We start from the raw sequence: 17,425 nt of genomic DNA on the forward strand, positions 1-17,425 counted from the left end.
GGAGGCCCATGGCTGTGCAGGTGGGTGTCGGGGCACTTCTGTCTCAGGACCTGATAGGCCACCTCCAGGCACATGGCTGCTCTATGTGGGTGTCATGTTAGCTGTCATAAGGAACTGGGGAGCCACTGACATGCAAAGAGTGTAAATCTCTTTCAAAGTCACTCCTGCTCTTGTACCTAATAGACCTTGCACATAGGTCTACCCTGTCCACCAGAGAAGCTGAAAGGCCATGAGAAGGTGCATGGGAGTGGGAGATCCCATCTTTCTGAAGTAGCTGCCAGGTCAGCCCTTGACTCCTGGCTGGCAGATGGGCTTTTAGGCTCACATTTACCAGCATCTCTCACAGGCCAGCAGAAGGCACCTGTCTGGCATGGTGCTTGTGTGATGCCCTCTGCCCAAGTACCTGAAATGCCCATGAAATAGTGGCATTGACTGTGGGTTGTCAAGTCTCTTGTGCCTGAGTACATGACTGGGGAGCAACAGGCGTGTGGCTTAGTTGTGTCTTTCTGAGGAGCTGAAAGGTCAGCAGGAAGGACACATGGCCTGGAAGATCACAGTGAGGTTCCTTCCATCTGGTCAGCTGGCGGGCCCCAGGAAGGCTGATGGGTGTGGATGCCTGTGTGAAGGTGGTTTCTGAGATGTTGGAACTTTCCTTGTTTACAGGAAACAGCATGTGAGAGAAAACCTGCTTCAAAGGGAAGCATCGGTGATGGGGGGTGGACGTGAGAGGGAAGATAAGTGAGTGGAAGGGGTGTGCAATATTGTGTCAGAGGACACCTGGAAGGAATCTATAATCAGTCCATGGGTTTGTGTTTCAGGGCACAGCTGGAGAGGATACAGATGTCAATAAAGGCACAGCAATTCCCATGTGAGTGCCAGGTAGGAAAGCAAGATGGATGTTTGTAGCCTACAGGGAAAAAGGGAAAGGTGTGGGACAGCATAGGACAGCCAGTGGTGGCAATGGACAAGGGCACTGGCAAGGCTAGACATAGCCAAGAAAGCCAAGGTCTTGTCCCCTTGGCTATGGCAGGTCTCTCTGCCACCAAGGCCTAGGAGGAGACATTGTTTTTTAACGAGATGATACAACTGGGGCCTCATCTCCTCTTCGCAACTCCTGACAGAGGCCAGGGGATGTCACACCACTGTCTTTCACTTGGCACTGAATACCCCACATCCCACTGCCTGAGGAAGAGCCCAGAGCCCCACATGAGGGACAGGACCTCTCTGTCCAGAGCTTCAAGCAAGGCTTGGCCTTTCTGCTTGATGAAACAAAGCCAGCATTTTCTCAGCCTCAGAGACACCTGCACAGAGCCTTGGCCTACCTGTAATCATGGCCTCCAATTACCTGCCCTAAGGAGTCCATGGGGCTTTGTCAGTAATGGCCCTCAGCAGGACCAATCAATGCTCTGAAGGACTTTGGGTTTGGCTTCTGACTTTGGCTTTCTGAGAGATTTCATCAGTCTCCTCTCTGGAGCTGAAGATGATAAACTTGTCTGCAACTACACCTTGGGGCTTATTAAGACACAGAAAGCCTTTCTTAAGACACAGAGTCTCTTAAGGAGGTCTGGACAGGTAGGAGAAGTTTGACACTGTACAGACAACCTTGCTCCTCTCCTCCCAGTCTCGCCCCATTTCTCTCATTGATCCCCTAGGACTTGCATCACTTCTCCTGACATCAGACTTCTCCACTGAAGTCTGCAGTTGCACCTTGTAGTTCCCTGTCCCAACTCCCTCCTGCTTTCCTTAGAGAACAGGTTGCACACAGGTAGAGAAAGATGATTCTTAATTGCAAGGAAACTAAAATAAAGTATGATAAAGCTTAATAATCAATAAAACACACTCTCTTAAGTGTTTGCTAGTTCGATGCTGTATCCAACGAAGCTCATCTCCCACAAGTTATAACCACTTTTTTTTTTGTTGTTGTTTTTTTTTTTTTGTTTTCCCTAGTCTGTAGACATGAAAGATTATGTAAAAATGAAGTTCAGGACTTTCCTAAATATACTTCTAGTCTACATATGGAAATGGAAACTTCGGACTCTCTGAAACCCCAAGCAATGACTAGATCATGGAATAGTAGAATCAAAGAATGGAAGAATCTTGGAAAGGTTTGTGCTGGAACAGGACTCTAAGATCATCCAATCCAATCCCTCTGTCATGGGCAGGGGCATCTGTCACTACATCACGTTGTTCAAAGGCCCTTCCAACCTGACTTTGAACACTTCCAGTGATGGGGAATCCACAGCTTCTCTGGGAAACGTTCTAATGTCTAACTACTCTCACTGTAAAAATATCTCTTTATATCCAATCTAAATCAGCTTTTACAGCTCAAAAGCATGACGCCTTGTCTTGTCACTACAGACCCTCATAAGGCTCTGGGGGGAACTCATTGCAGCTTTCTGTACTTGAAAGGGACTTATAAAAAAGATGGGGAGCAACTCCTTGCTCAATTGGATAATGACAGGACAAAGGGGAGTGGCTTCAAACTAAAAGAGGGGAAATTTAGATTAGAGGTTAGGAGGAAATTCTCCCCTCAGAGGGTGGTGAGGCACTGGAACAGGTTGCCCAGAGAGCTTGTGTATGCCTTGTTCGTAGAGGTGTTCAAGACGAGGTTAGATGAGGCCCTGGGCAACCTGGTCTAATGGGTAGCATCCTTTCCTATTACAGGGGGTTTGGAACTAGATGAGACCCCTTCCAAACCAAGCCATTCTGTGATTTTATGAAAAGGCAGCAATAAGGCAGCAATAAGGCCTCCGTTATTGCTGAAGGCTCCTTCTCTAGGTTAAACAACCCCAACTCTCTCAGCTTTTCTTTGCATGGGAAATCTTCCAGCTCTCTGATCATTTTCATGGCCTTCCTCTTCAGCCACCCTAACAGCTCTATGTCTTTTTTTTTGCATTGGGGATCCCAGAACTGGATGCAGTACTGCTGGTGGGGACTCTCTAGGAAAGAGACAAATAAAGCAATCACCCCCCTCGACCTGCTGGTCTCTCTTCTTCTCATGCAATGCATGATGTTCGCTTTCTGGGCTGCAAGTGCACACTGCCAGCTGATAGCCAGATCTTTGTCTTTTGGAGTACACCAATACAAGTCCCTCTCAGCAGGCAGTCTCACAATCTATTCATCCTCAAATTTATATGGAGAGTGGGGCTTTCCATTACCCATTACATTACAAGTGTAGCACCTTGCACTTGGCCTTGCTGAATATCAGGAGTTTCTCATGAGTAAACTTGTCAAGTGTGTCTAGGTCCCTGTGGATGGCATTCCTTCCCACTTGCATGTCAGCTGCACCACTCAGCCTGGCGTCAACTGAAAACTTGTTGAGGGTGTACTCGATCTCACTCTCCATGTTGGTAATGATGGTATTAATAGTAGGTCCCTGCATGAACCCTTAAGTGATACCACTCCTTACTGGTTTCCACTTGGTTCTTAAAACATTGACTATAACTCTTTGGAGGAGGCCGTTTATTCAATTCTTTTCTCCCTCTAACAGTCAGTCCATCAAAGCCGTATTCCTCCAGTTTAATGGAGTATGTTGTAGGAGACCATATCAAAAGCCTTACACAAGTCCACGTAGATGGCATTGGTAGCTCTTCCCTTATCTGATGACGAACTTTAAAGAATGTAATAAAACCAAGGAAATCTTTTAGATATATAAACGTATGTAATGCTTTTAATTATATATCTATTTCTTGCTATAACATCAAGGAGCACACTTAAAATATATAATAGTTTGCTCAGTGCCAGCTGGCAAAATCCTTCCTCCATGGAGAGAGGAGAATTGAAACACAGGGCTGTTTTAGCCCACTGGAGAGCACAATTTTAGTACTCTGTTTCCCAAATTTCAACAAACACAACCCATGCAGATCTTTGCTGGATGAACTCTTTGGCTGATGAGAATCTTTCTCTGGAGACACAAGATTTTTCTCTGGCCTGCAGCTCATCAGCTGAAGTTTCATCCAGATGAAGCAGCCAGGTGGGAGGCAAGAAGAGGAAAGGAGCTTCTCTCCATCCCCACCATGGACAATGGCCCAAATGAAACACGGACAAACAAGTTTCCAAAGCAGTGAGCTGATGCAGCCCACCGAGACCTTCTATGGCAATGCAATTATCTGGGATGGGTGGAGTCCAGCTGGAGGAGAGGTACCATGCAGATGAGAGTCTGTGAATCAAAATGGATGGGATAGCCTGGACAATGGTTTCTGGGGACATTTCTGGTGCCTCTGGGTATCTGAAACCTCTGCATGGATCAGAAGAGCATGACATAGGCCTTTAAGGTGACTGTCCCTCATTGACAGTGGCTGCAAGAGGTAGAAAAGACAGGGACCGGGACAGCTCCTGTGCACTGCCTCCCAGAGTGCTGACAAAAGAGTGCTCCTCATCCCTGAGTATCACCACCAGGATAAGGAGTTCATGCATCAGGCTTGGATGTGAACCCCGTGCACCTACATTTCAGTGTGAGGCTCCTGAGACAGATTGGGATGCATATCTCTGGTCCTTAGCAGCAGCAGCACAAACAGCTGTGCCCATTGGGTCTCCCCATCCTGCATTTCCAGTCAGAGCAGAGGTAGCTTTTAAACTAAAAGAGGGTAGATTTAGATTGGATATTCAGAAGAAATTATTTTCTCTGAGGGTGGTGAGGCAATAGAACTAATTGATCAGAGGAGGTGTGGGTGCCCTACCCCTGGAATTCATCAAGGCCAGGTTGGATGGGGCTTTGAATAACCTGGTCTAGTGGAAGTTGTCCCTGCCTATAGCAGGGAAATTGGAAATAGATGATCTTTAAGGTCCCTTCAAACCCAAATCTTTTTGTTTTTGTGATTCTGTGATTGATGTGACTGACCAGACTTGTTTCCTATCAGTGCCTCCCATTCTTATTTTACCTCATTGCATGGGAAATGGTCTTTGATCAGATCCCCTCAGTGCTTAGCTGATTGTCAGGACTAAACCACAACATACTGCTGTTGGTGACTGGGCTTGAGCTTTTGCTAAAACAATTACAGCTAATGGGTTAATCTCAACAAGTTTTCCAGATGAAGCCAGTGCAGAGATTTCCCTTTGCCAGTCTAGAGGCAAAGAGCAAGGAGGGGCACTTGGGGTCTAAGAGCAGCCCAAGTCCCAGGCTGAAATGTCCATGCAAACATGGAGTACTCCCTGTTTCTGAGCTTCCCATTTTACTGCCTAAGTGGACCCATTCTGTCCTGGGACAGGTTCTGAGGGGACAATACAGCCCACAGAGAAACCACTTCACGGCTTCTAACCCATCATCTCCTCCTCCACCTTTACGTTTTGAGGTGTTCTCTTTTTATAGTCATCTGCTCTGATCCTTTCTATGTCTAAACACATAGGGAAAGGTGAAGGGGAAAATTTCCATCTTTATTAAATCAATTTCTCTTGTGGTTTTTGTTTTAGTTTTCTTTATGTTCCTGTTAGAGGAGTAGTTTGATTTACAGAAGAGAATAATTTACTAAAATAATCAGAGACTTGAGACTTGAGTAATGAGTTTCATCTACTTCACTCCTGGTGCCTGTGAGAACTTGTTCTCCCAAGGCTCCCCCAACAGTCAATGGAGACAAGAGAAAGTGCTCGTGGCTGGGTCGTCCCAGCCTAGAACTGCCATGCAAAATAAAGGTGAGGGATCTCTTTCAGATGCTCTTCTCTCTCTCAGCATTGACAGGATGGGAGTAAGGTAAATTGCTCAGCCTCCAGGATATGACTTTTAGACAACTGAAATATAAGCCTACACAATAGTACTTGGCACTTTGCTTTTTTTAGGCGTTTCCTCTTTGTACAACAAGGACCATCCTTAAACTTTTGAAGATGACAAGATTTTTCCAGCTCTCAGAAAAGTAAGGCATTTAGGTGAGGACATATGATAGTAGGAGAGAAGAACAACTGTTTGGAAACAACTGCATTTTGGCACAGAATGAGGTCAGATGAGATTGTGTGACAGATCCGTTTCCACTGACCTGGTGGGACCATAATGAATTTTGGCCTTAATTAAGAGTACTAAAAAATGTAAGCCACACTTGGTCCCCATTTTCCCTCTTTCCTAAAGAAACAAGGGAAGATGACATAGAAGTAATCAGGGCATTACAAAAGATGTACTTGAAATTTTCTTATTTTGAAATCAAGCAAGGGATCCCCAGATGTTGCTAGTCCAAAAAGGCAAGTACTGAAGAGGAGAGAGAATAACTTTCAATGTACATATTCGAATCGATGGTTTAGCACCTATGTTATAGAAGGTATTTGCGCAGTACGTGAGATTTCCTTTTGAAACATTGTTATGATGGATGTTTGCAATTGTTCTGAGTGAATGTGGACTTTCCCAGGAACGGGGTGCAATCACTAACAACCCCTTGTTAGCCCTGTGTTCTTGAGAAAGAACCATTTGTGGCTGATGGAGAAAGTTGGAAAGAAGACAAGAAATTCCCAGAGTACTCTAGCTGATATGTGAAACAGGAAAGCCAGTCTCTCTCTGTTGTATGGGAAGCCTGCAAGCAAGGAAAGAGAGAAGGAAGGAGATAGCCTTCTGTCCAGACCATGAAATTACTGTACTTGGTTTTGCCATGTTTCTGCCTCAGCAGGATGAATGGAAATTGGGCATGGGAGTAGGCAATGGAACTGTCGTTTCTGAATTCATCCTCTCAGGCTTCTCAGGGCTTGATCAAAGGCTACAGCTATTTCTCTGCCTGGTACTTCTACTCATGTACCTGACAATGGTGATGGGGAACGCAGCCATCATTTTCCTGATGTGTGTGGATAACCACCTGGAAACCCCCATGTACATTTTCATTGGCAACCTGGCATTCTTGGAAATCTGGTTTACGTCCTCCACAAGCACCAAACTGTTGGTGATTCTGAGCTCTGGCAGGAGAACAATCTCAGTCGGTGGCTGTTTTGCCCAGTCCTCTTTCTATTTTGCCCTGGGTGCTGCAGAGTTTGCTCTCCTTGTTGTCATGTCCTTTGACCGTTACGTTGCCATCTGTCAGCCTTTGCCCTATGCTGCCATCATGAAGCATCGGCTCTGCATCCACCTGGTTGCTGCTGTTTGGGTCACGGGCTTCACATTCTTGAGTTACTGCCTGGTGCTGCTCTCAAAGCTCACTTTCTGTGGTTCAAACAAGATTGAGCATTTTTTTTGTGACAACACCCCCTTATTCCAACTTTCCTGCTCTGACACCAGCCTGCTTTGGAAAATAGACTCAGTTTTCTTATTGTTTATCATGCTGTCTTCCTTGTGTTTAACTCTGGCATCTTACACAAGCATCTTTCTCTGTATTCTACAAATGCCAGCAGCCTCTGGGAGGAAAAAAGCTTTTGCTACATGTTCTTCCCATCTCACCACCTTGGCCATTGCCTATGGAAGCTGCATTGCTCTCTACGCACGTCCCACAGGACATGTTTCTTTGGAGACCAACAGAAGTGTAGCTTTGCTGAACACTGTCCTGTACCCATTCTTAAACCCAATCATCTACAGTCTTAGAAACAAGGCTGTGATGCTGGCTCTGAAGGAAGTCATTGCCCGTGCAACAGCACAGCTTTTCCCCTAATCGTGATGCATTTCTGAAGAGCAATTTGAGTTCTCTCCTGCCATATCTTACGTAATACCACCATCAGTGTTGTGGTTTAACCCGGCTGGCAGCTAAACACCACACAGCCGTTCACTCACCCTCCCCCCTCCTTCTCTGGGATGGGGGAGAGAAACGGGAAAGTGAAGCCTGTGAGTTGAGATAAAGACAGTTTATTAAGACAGGAATATAATAATAACAATAATAATAATAATAGTGATAATGATACTAGTATTAATAATAATAATGTGTAAGAAACAAGTGATGCACAATGCAATTGCTCACCAACCGCTGACTGATGCCCAGACTATCCCCGAGCAGCCGGCCCCCCACCCCGGCCAGCCACCCCTATATATTGTTTAGCATGACGTCAGATGGTATGGAATACCCCTTTGGCCAGTTTGGGTCAGCTGTCCTGGGTCTGTCCCCTCCCAGCTCCTGCTGCACCCCCAGCCTGCTCGCTGGCAGGACAGAGCGAGAAGCCGAAAAGTCCTTGGCCTGGTGTAAACACTGCTCTGCAACAATTAAAACATCAGCATGTTATCAGCGCTCTTCTCATCCTAATCCAAAACGTAGCATCCTACCAGCTACTATGAGGAAAAATTAACTCTGTCCTAGCTGGAACCAGGACAATCACATATATGTGACCTCCACATGAAGATGCCTCTGGAGGTTTATGTTCCTTCTGGATTGTGTTAGGCTGCATGATAAGAAGCACATCTGCATGCAAAAGGAAGGCCCAGGGAAGCGGTGGCAGGACGAGTAATTCAGTTCATGCCCTGCCCTGGCTGCTTCCAGGCCCAGCACAGGAGAGCCCCCAGCTCAACAAGAGCCCATCTCCAGGAGCCCAGAAGAGCACAAAGCACAATGGCAGGTGGGAACCCAAGTCACAGGCTCCTGCGGAACCAGGATCTTGTCCCAGCTCCTTCCAGGACTGCCTTGGGTAGACCACCACCCCAATGTCCAGGAAGGAAACCCATGAAGGTGAGCCACTGGCAGCAGCTCTCTGCATCACAATATACTAAGAGGGTTGCTGCCAAGGGCTGTAGGGACACATGGTGTGTGTACATGGGGCTGAGTGCAGCAACTAGACTAGAACCAGGGTGTCAGAGGGCCTGTTCAGATGCCCTCAAGTGGAGAGAATGGGAGCCAGGGACATGTCCTGGGGAGGCTGAGTGTCTGAGCCCAGCTGCTGGAGGGATCCACCTTGCACACACACACAAGCATGCACGCATACACAAAACCACTTTACGTTTCCCACTAATGTGTCTCCGTCCTGCTCAGCTGGATAGGCTTGTGTGTGTGCCTTCCAGGAGTATATGCTCTGCCCTGCTCGGGTTGAACGCAGGGACATGGAGCTGCAGCAGCATCAGCTCTCTCAGGCTGCCAGAGTGTGTGCCTGCTGGGCACAAAACCATCTCTGTATATGACATAGGTGCAGCAAGGCTGAAAAGAGTGGAAAGACAAAAGGGCAAGAGAAAACTGACCGAAGTGCACATTATTGCCAACACAGGTGAGATCTTCTACAGCCAAAAAATAAATGGATTAAGAGGAAAAAGTACCAGGAAAAGAGAGAACCTGAATATTGAAGTGGAAGAGATCTGAGCCATGAAAACAGATTACTAATGTCAACTGTCCTGCTGTACAGGTCAAACCCAGGATGCTGAGAAACAGATAGGAGCCCTGAAAGCACAGTATGAAAAAGATAGAAGGATATTAAAAACTAGAAAGGCACCATATCTTCAAGCTTCAAAACTCTTGCAAAAGCTGGAGATATTCAATGCGGTGGTCAAAACCTTAAATTAAGATGGAAAACTGAAGGAAAAGAGACAGTTCAGGCTTAAGACTTGAATATAACTTTTAGAGCTCTTAAGAGAAGCGATCCCATCTCTCCTGCATAACTTCTGGAAAAGTACTCTAAAAGTATAATAAATTGGATCTCCTGTACAGGTTTGTATTGTGTTTTGTATTTGATTGTATTTTGTTTTAAGGCAAAAGTGATTTTCAGAAGGATTCGGATTATTCTCTTTGTTTCCTCAAAAACTTTTGCTCCTGTGTCATCTCACACTACGTTATCATCAATATAGTGCAGGTATTCAGGATCTTCCCCCTGTTCAGTGCAGTCTGGATCAGTCCATGGCAAATGGTAGAGCTGTGTTTCCACCCCTGGAACAGTCAATTCCAGGTGGATTGGATGGCCCTACAAGGTAAAGCAAACTCTCTCTTTCACTCTGATATCAAAGAGATTGAGAAAAAACACACTAGTGATATCACTCGTAACGTACTGCTTGGCTTTCTGTGATTCAAGTTCGTATGGAAGTTCTACCATGTCTGGCACTGCAGCACTCAGTGGTGGCATGATTTCATTCAGGCCATGATAGTCCACTGTTAGTCTCCACTCTCCCTCAGCCATTCACACTGGCCATATGGGACTATTAAAGGGTGAGCGAGTCTTGCTGCTGATCACCTGTTGTGATTTAACCCGGTCAGCAGCTAAACACCACACAGCCGTTCGCTCACCCACCCCCCTCCCTCTCTGGGATGGGGAAGAGAAACAGGAAAGTGAAGCCTATGGGTTGAGATAAAGACAGTTTATTAAGACAGGAAAATAATAATAATAATAGTACTGCTAATAATAATGTGTACGAAACAAGTGATGCACAATGCAATTGCTCACCATCCGCTGACAGATGCCCAGCCTATCCCTGAGGAGTTGCCCCCCCACCCCAGCTAGCTACCCCTATATATTGTTTAGCTTGACGTCAGATGGTATGGAATACTCCTTTGGCCTGTTTGGGTCAGCTGTCCTGGGTGTGTCCCCTCCCAGCTCCTGCTGCACCCCTAGCTTGCCCGCTGGCAGGACAGAGCAAGAAGCTGAAAAGTCCTTGGCTTAGTGTAAGCACTGCTCTGCAACAATTAAAACATCAGCATGTTATCAGCACTCTTCTCATCCTAATCCAAAACATAGCACCCTACCAGCTACTAGGAGGAAAATTAACTCTATCTTAGCTGTAACCAGAACATCACCCCTTGGCTGTCCACTTCAATCAGCTCATGGATGGGAATCAGGGAATCTCAGTTAGTGAGATGTTGCCACCAGTGCACCACTGGGGTAGCCATCAGTACCTGCTGTTCTTTGATCCTCATCAGCTCCACAAAGGAATGGTCCTGAGAGGGACCAGGTCAAGGCAGAGCTATTTAATGTCCTCCATCTCCAAGGAAGATATGCCAAAAACCCACTGGAACCCTTTTGGATCTTTGAAGTACCCTCCCTCATCCTATTCCAAGGATGCATGGAGCCTCCAGGCCAGTCCCAATGGGGTCCTTTTGCCACTCCTTCCCAGTGAGACTCACTTCAGCCTCCAATACAGTTACCAGCTGGGAACCCCCTGTCACTCCAGAAATACAAATAGGTTCTGCCCCTTTATAGCTTGATGCCGTTAGGATACACTTTGCACTGGTGTCCATTAGAGCCTTATACTCTTGTGGATCTGATGTGTCAGGCCATCAAATCCACACAGTCCAATAAAGCTGGTTGTCCCTCCACCTAGCTGGAGGCAGGGCCCTTCTAGTTCTGGTCATGGTATTCATGGAAATTAGAGCAGCAATTTTCCTGGAAGAACCCCCGTTTTGTGATTGTTTTTCCTTGCAACACACGTACCCGTGCCTCTAGGGTCGAGGTAGATTTCCCATCCCCTTTTCTCATTTCCTTGACATGGTCACATAGGGAAAAATCACAGGGTGGCATAGGGTGTGTATCCACCATATCCCCTTTCTTGAGCAGACGGATGCTTACTCCTAATAGTTGAGATATTGGTTCATGCAGGTGTGGAGGAAGGAATACTCTTTTTAAGTTGGTGGACCTTTTGGGAAAGTTTCTCCACAGCCAAGACCCAGGCCTATAATGAAGAAGAAACATTTGCCACGACCAAGCTGCATCTAAGGGGATCTATTTTCCGCTAGGGTTATTTGCACAAGAGAAGTCTTAGAAAAAGAGACAGAAAAGAATGAACACAGTTAAGGAGTTGACTAAAGCTTGTTGGACTTCTGGGAGATGGGGCAATTCTCTAATTCCCTGAAGCTCATGGAGGAGCCAGGTAGTTGAGAAGTATCTGAATGAAAAAAAAAGCAAGGGGAGGGAGAAATCTGGAGAGCAATTGGAACGGCACATATCCAGGTAGTCTACTGAAAAGATGCCCTTAGCCATGGTCATTTATTCAGGGGAGCCAACAGCACCTGAAAGATGAGGCAGATTAAAAATGTAGCAGGGTTGAGCAGAGGTCGTGGAAGTACAGGGGAAAAATCAATATTTCTCCACCTGCAATTAGTGCGCTTCCTGGAAATTGACGTTCTTCCATGGTGGGTAAACATCGCTGTATTATTAAAGGCACTCAATTAGTTCAGCTGATGAAAATGTTCATATGTTTTTAAAATGTTGAGAAGGTTATTCATGGTTCCAGGCAGACCTTGGTTGTCTGACCAGAGACATGCAGTGCCTGTTTCCAAAGCAACACTGTACATGAAGTGTTTGCCCAGGACTGGTCGCTGTCACGGAGGATCTGTGGGAGACCAGATCCTGCTGGAGCTGCAGGTGGAAGCTGGTCTGGGGTGCCAGGGTATGGGCACTGGCAGGAGGTGTCTGTGATCCTGTAGCTGAAGGCATTTGTGTCCCCCATAGAACCCCAGTTCTGGGAAACACTGACCTTTAACAAGAAAGAAACAAATGAACAAACAAAACTCCAATAGACACAGAATCCCCTCAATGACTACTGTATTAAACCAAGAGAACCCCTCCGTCCTCCCAAGAATTGTAGAATATGCAAAGTGCGCGGACACATTTTCTTAGATTTAGCTCTTTCAGTTCCTTGTTTCGTTTTTACTGATATTAATTGATATAAATTGGCATCTTTCAGGCCTAGAGCTTGAAAGAAAAAGATGGATAGGAGTCTTGCACAGAGCCTGGTACCCCCAGGCAACCAGAATTCACTCAGAGCTGACTTTTATTGAACACAGCAAGAATTTAATGGTAGCCATATATCAGCTTGAGCTGGGTGCTTCCAAGGAGGGACCTTGCTCAAAGCTTTCCCTGGCTTCTCCTACCTGTACAAGCTTAATTTCCTCTGCTAGAGTCCAATCAGTTCTTAACATGTACACGTTATGTTCCTTTAGACTGGTGGTTCTCTGTTGCAGGGCAGGATGGCTGATGTTATCTCCCAGGGCAGGCTCCCCTCTGGCACCTCCATGGTCAGCACATCCCCCGTCCCTCATCGGTGCCACCCAGAGCCCCACACAATGCCGCTCACTGTTGCTCAGTCACCACTACATGCCACGTTCAGGCAAGGCAGAGCTCATGCTATGGCCTGAGGCTTCACTACGTTTCCTCTACTAATGTCAGACAATAGATAGCCCAGCTCCTTCCATATCAGTGGCTTCTTTCCCTTTCAATGAGCTCCTCTTAGGTCCTGGCAGGTTCCAGGAGATCCCCTTCAGCCCTCCCTGCCCCAGGCTGGACAAGCCCGGCTCTCCCAGCCTCTCCTCAGAGGTGAAGTGCTCTGGGCCCCAACCATCCTGGCAGCCCCTCCCAAACCCACTCCAGCTTGCCGACATCTTCCCTGGCTTTGGGATTTAAAATCTGGATGCAGTATTCTGGATAATGCCCTGCCTCCATCTCCTGGCCAGGGTCCTGCTCACACAGCCCAGGACGCTGCTGGCCTCCCTTGCAGCCAGGGCACTTGTCTGCCTCCTGCCCAGTCCCCTGCACACCAAGACCTTTCCCATGGGGCTGCTCCCCACCAGGCAGCCCCCAGCCTGTGTCTTTGCCGAGGTTAGTCCCCTGCAGGGGCAGAAACTGGCATTTATCCTGTGGGATTTCATGAAATTTCTGTCCATCCCTGTTCTCCTCTTCCTTGGTCCCTCTCCTGAAGCACAGAGGACTGAAGACCTGTGGAGTGAGAAGTGAAAACTAAGGTAAAGAAGGCACTGAGTGCCTCCAGACCCATCAGGGTCTGCTCTTATGTAGTCACCCCCCCCTTTCAACAGCAGCCCTGCTTTTGTCTTGTCCATGCTTGGGCTCTAATGCAGTCACTGAAGCTTGGATTTTTACTCTTGACTTTTACTGCAGCTACAAGCTCTAGGTGAGCACTGCCTTTCCCCCAATCATACCTGCATAACAAAGGAATCGTCCATTAATTCCTTGTTTATCCCCTTCCTTTCTGTCACCTCTTGGCAGAGGCTTCATGGCCCATGTCTGGGTTCTGTCCGTGCACCAGCCCAGCCCTGTTGCCCTGTACATGGTCCCATGGCCCCATTGTTCAGACACAGCACAGGGAAGGGTGTGTTCAGGGTGGGCAATGGTCCCCCAGCATGATCCCCACTGCAGCCCTTGCTGCCCTCTCCCTATGGCTCTCCCCTTCCCCCTGTGCCTGGAGCCTGCCTTGCCCAGACATTGTCCCACAGGGGGCTTCACAGACATCCCTGCTCTGGGGTCTGAAGGGGTCTCATCCAGGGAAGAGGTTGTACAGGGCTTGCCATTGCCCTGACACTGGCAGGGAGGTGAAGGTGAGGATGTGGGTGGCCTGGCAGCAAACCTCAGCCACAAACCAGAATGAGCAACTAGTGCTAGGAATAGCCATCGCCAGAGGCTGGGGATGACGAATGTCTTGGGCCACCTTCCCATGCTAATCATTCCACCAATGGCCCAGACTGGTCACCTGCCTCCTGCACTTGCATGTTACTCCTGTCCACGAGCCCTGGCTCTGCACCACAAATCCCCTGCTGTGAGTCCTCACCCAGCACGGCCACACAACTCAGACAAAACCTGAGTTTTCCTCTGGCAGGACAGGACCTGCCACTCCTGTCCCCTCCCTGTGCTCCCTGCAGTGCCCAGAGCTGGTGGTGATGCTCTGCAGAGTGAGGGGCCTAGTTTAAAACCATTTCCTCTTGTCCTGTCAATTATGGCCTGAGGAAAATGTTGTTCTCCATCTTTTTTATAAGCCCCCTTTAAGCACTGAAAAGCTTCAGTGAGGTCACCCCAGAGCCTTCTATTCTCCAGGCTGAACAGCCCCAGCTCTCTCAGCCTTTCTTCACAGGAGACATGCTCCAGCCCTCTGATCAGCTATGTGGCCCTCCTCTGGACCTGCTCTAACAGATCAACATCCTTCTTGTGCTGGAGACCCCACACTCCAAATGAGGCCTCACAAGGACAGACCAGAGGGGCACAATCACCTCCCTTGACCTGCTGGCCACTCCTCTGTTGATGTAGCCCAGGGTGCATTTTGCCTCCTGGGCTGCAAGTGCACACTGCTGGCTCATGTCAAACTTTTTGTCCACCAGAACCTACAAGTCCTTCTCAGCAGGGCTGCTCTCAATGAGTTCTTCTCCCAGTCTGTACTCCTGTCTGGGATTGCCCCAGCCCAGTACACTTAGACTTGTTGAACATCATTAGCTTCACATGGGTGCATTTCTCAAGCTGTCCAGGTCCCTTTGGACGGCATCCCTTCCTTCTGCTCTATCAACTGCACCACTCAGCTTGGTATCATCTGCAAACTTGTTGAGGGTGCACGTAATCCCACTGTCTATGTCAATGATAAAAATATTAAACAGTACTGGTCCCAAGACAGGCTCCCGAGGGAAACCACTCATCACTGACCTCCACCTGGACATGGAGCCATTGAGAGCAATTTCGTAGAGCAATGTCCTCCCCCTCAAGATAAAACAATTTCTTCAACCTCTTCCTGACCTCAGATTTGGAAGAAGAACCCAACGTCCAGGCACCAGCAGTGAGGAAATCCCCTTTTATTAATGAGATGTGACAGAGCTGTACCATAACACTAGACACATACGCAAGCATCTCTGGATACGACAGAGTGGGTTCAGGCCTCTGCAGAACTGGAGTGAATGCAGGTATTTCTGGACAAACAAGATCATCACAGACAAAAAGCTCAAAGACCAGGAGTTTCCTGAGACCAATTGAAATTCCCTTGTGAAGAGACATGGGAGTCAGTGTCCATAGGGGTGTTCAAGGAAACGCTGGACCTGGTGCTTAGGGACAAGGTTTAGTGTGTGTCATTGGTAGTAGGGCAATGGTTGGACCAGATGATCTTGGAGGTCTTTTCCAACCTTAATGCTTCTATGGGGAGCTTATTGCCGCTGAAGGACTACTGCATGAGTAAGCTTCGTCAGTGCATCTTTGAGCTCCTTGTTCCTCATGCTATAGATGAGGGGGTTCACTGCTGGAGGCACCACCGAGTACAGAACTGTCACCACCAGGTCAAGGAATGGGGAGGAGATGGAAGGGGGTTTCAGGTAGACAAACATGCCAGTGCAGGAACAGATGGAGATGACAACCAAGTGAGGAAGGCATGTGGAAAAGGCTTTGTGCCGGCCCGGCTCAGAGGGCATCCTCAGCACTGATCTGATGATCTTCATGTAGGAGAAAAGAATGAAAACAAAACACCCTGAGGCTAAGGACAAACTAATCACAAGAAGGCCAGCTTCTCTGAGGTAGGCATCTGAGCAGGAGAGCTTGAGGATCTGGGGAAGTTCACAGAAGAACTGGTCCAGGGCATTGCCTTGGCAGAGGGGGAGGGAAAAGGTATTGGAAGTGTGCAGGACAGCATTGAGAAAGCCACTGCCCCAGGCAGCTGCTGCCATGTTGACACAAGTCCTGCTGGTCATTATTGTCCCATAGTGCAGGGGTTTGCAGATGGCAATGTAGCGGTCATAGGCCATGATCGTGAGAAGACAATACTCTCCTCCAATCAAGAAGAAAAAGAAAAGGACCTGGGTGGCACATCCTGAGTAGGAGATGGCTGTGGTGTCCCAGAGGGAATTGGCCATGGCTTTGGGGACAGTGGTGGTAATAGTGCCCAGGTCGAGGAGGGCGAGGTTGAGGAGGAAGAAGTACATGGGGGTGTGGAGGTGGTGGTTGCAGGCTACGGCTGTGAGGATGAGGCCGTTGCCCAGGAGGGCAGCCAGGTAGATGCCCAGGAAGAGCCCGAAGTGCAGGAGCTGCAGCTCGCGCGTGTCTGCGAATGTCAGGAGGAGGAACTCTGTGGGGAAGCTGCTGTTGGACATTTGTTGCCTCCAGGCAGGGTTGCCTGTCCAAGGAGGGAAAAACAGACAGTCAGGACAGGGTCTCTGAACAAAATCCACTCTGTTTCTCACAGTCGCCTTGAACACTCACTTTCATTCTCCCCAGATCCAGATGGCGTACTTCCTGCTCCCAGGCTGGCACTCTGACCTGTGCTGGGTGAGTGCACTCTAAGAAAAACAATTCTCTGCCTGGGGGATCCTTCACAGGATGCTGAGTGCCACCATCTGATCCTCAGTTTATCCCCACCCTGTTGCCCCAAAGAGCTGACATACCCAATGGCCCCAGTGTAAGAGAAAGAGCAAAACAGAGAGGTGGAGGGAAAAAGACAAGCACTATGACCGAGAGAGGGGAGGGACAGATGAACAAGCAGAAAGGGGTCACCCTGCCCAGCCATGCCTGCTGCCTGCCAGCCATCACCATGGCAGAACAGCAGCTCTCAGCCCTTTGCCGGGCAGTGGGACAGGGCACATAACTGGAGAGGCAGACCTTCCTTCTTCTGGGGCTCTGGCTATCCAGGAGGCAGCTCCTTCCCAGGACCTCCCAGCCCAGAGGGCAGAGGCTCTGCAGGGTGGGAGAGGAGAGCTGAGGGGGGTTGCTCAGGGATGGCACCTGCACTACAGGGGATGGCAGGAGGTTCCTGTCTATCCTCTGCAGCAGGGTTTCCCTTTGCAGTTCCCTTTCTTCTTGCCCATTTCTGCTGCCTGCAGGAGTCTTTTCCAGGAGCTGCTTTTCTGTCCCCACGTCTGTGCCCTGCCAGTGCTCA

The 17,425-nt window shown here is 48.3% G+C and overlaps 2 protein-coding genes across 2 annotated transcripts; one reads left to right on the top strand and one right to left on the bottom strand.

The window, feature by feature from the left end:
* Positions 1–6,602: 6,602 nt before the first annotated feature.
* Positions 6,603–7,550, top strand: LOC310887856 (olfactory receptor 6E1-like; the record flags this gene model as incomplete). The annotated part of the gene is made up of 1 exon (XM_083814034.1): positions 6,603–7,550. The coding sequence occupies one exon, from the start codon at positions 6,603–6,605 to the stop codon at positions 7,548–7,550; it is 948 nt and encodes a 315-aa protein (XP_083670160.1).
* Positions 7,551–15,707: 8,157 nt separating this feature from the next.
* Positions 15,708–16,897, bottom strand: LOC310887744 (olfactory receptor 14C36-like; the record flags this gene model as incomplete). Its single annotated transcript, XM_083813916.1, has 1 exon — positions 15,708–16,897. The coding sequence occupies exon 1, from the start codon at positions 16,641–16,643 to the stop codon at positions 15,708–15,710; it is 936 nt and encodes a 311-aa protein (XP_083670042.1). The 5' UTR covers positions 16,644–16,897.
* Between the last annotated feature and the right edge of the window lie 528 nt (positions 16,898–17,425).

Source organism: Anser anser (genome assembly GCF_964211835.1).
Source record: "Anser anser genome assembly, chromosome: 29".
Classification (NCBI taxonomy): domain Eukaryota; kingdom Metazoa; phylum Chordata; class Aves; order Anseriformes; family Anatidae; genus Anser; species Anser anser.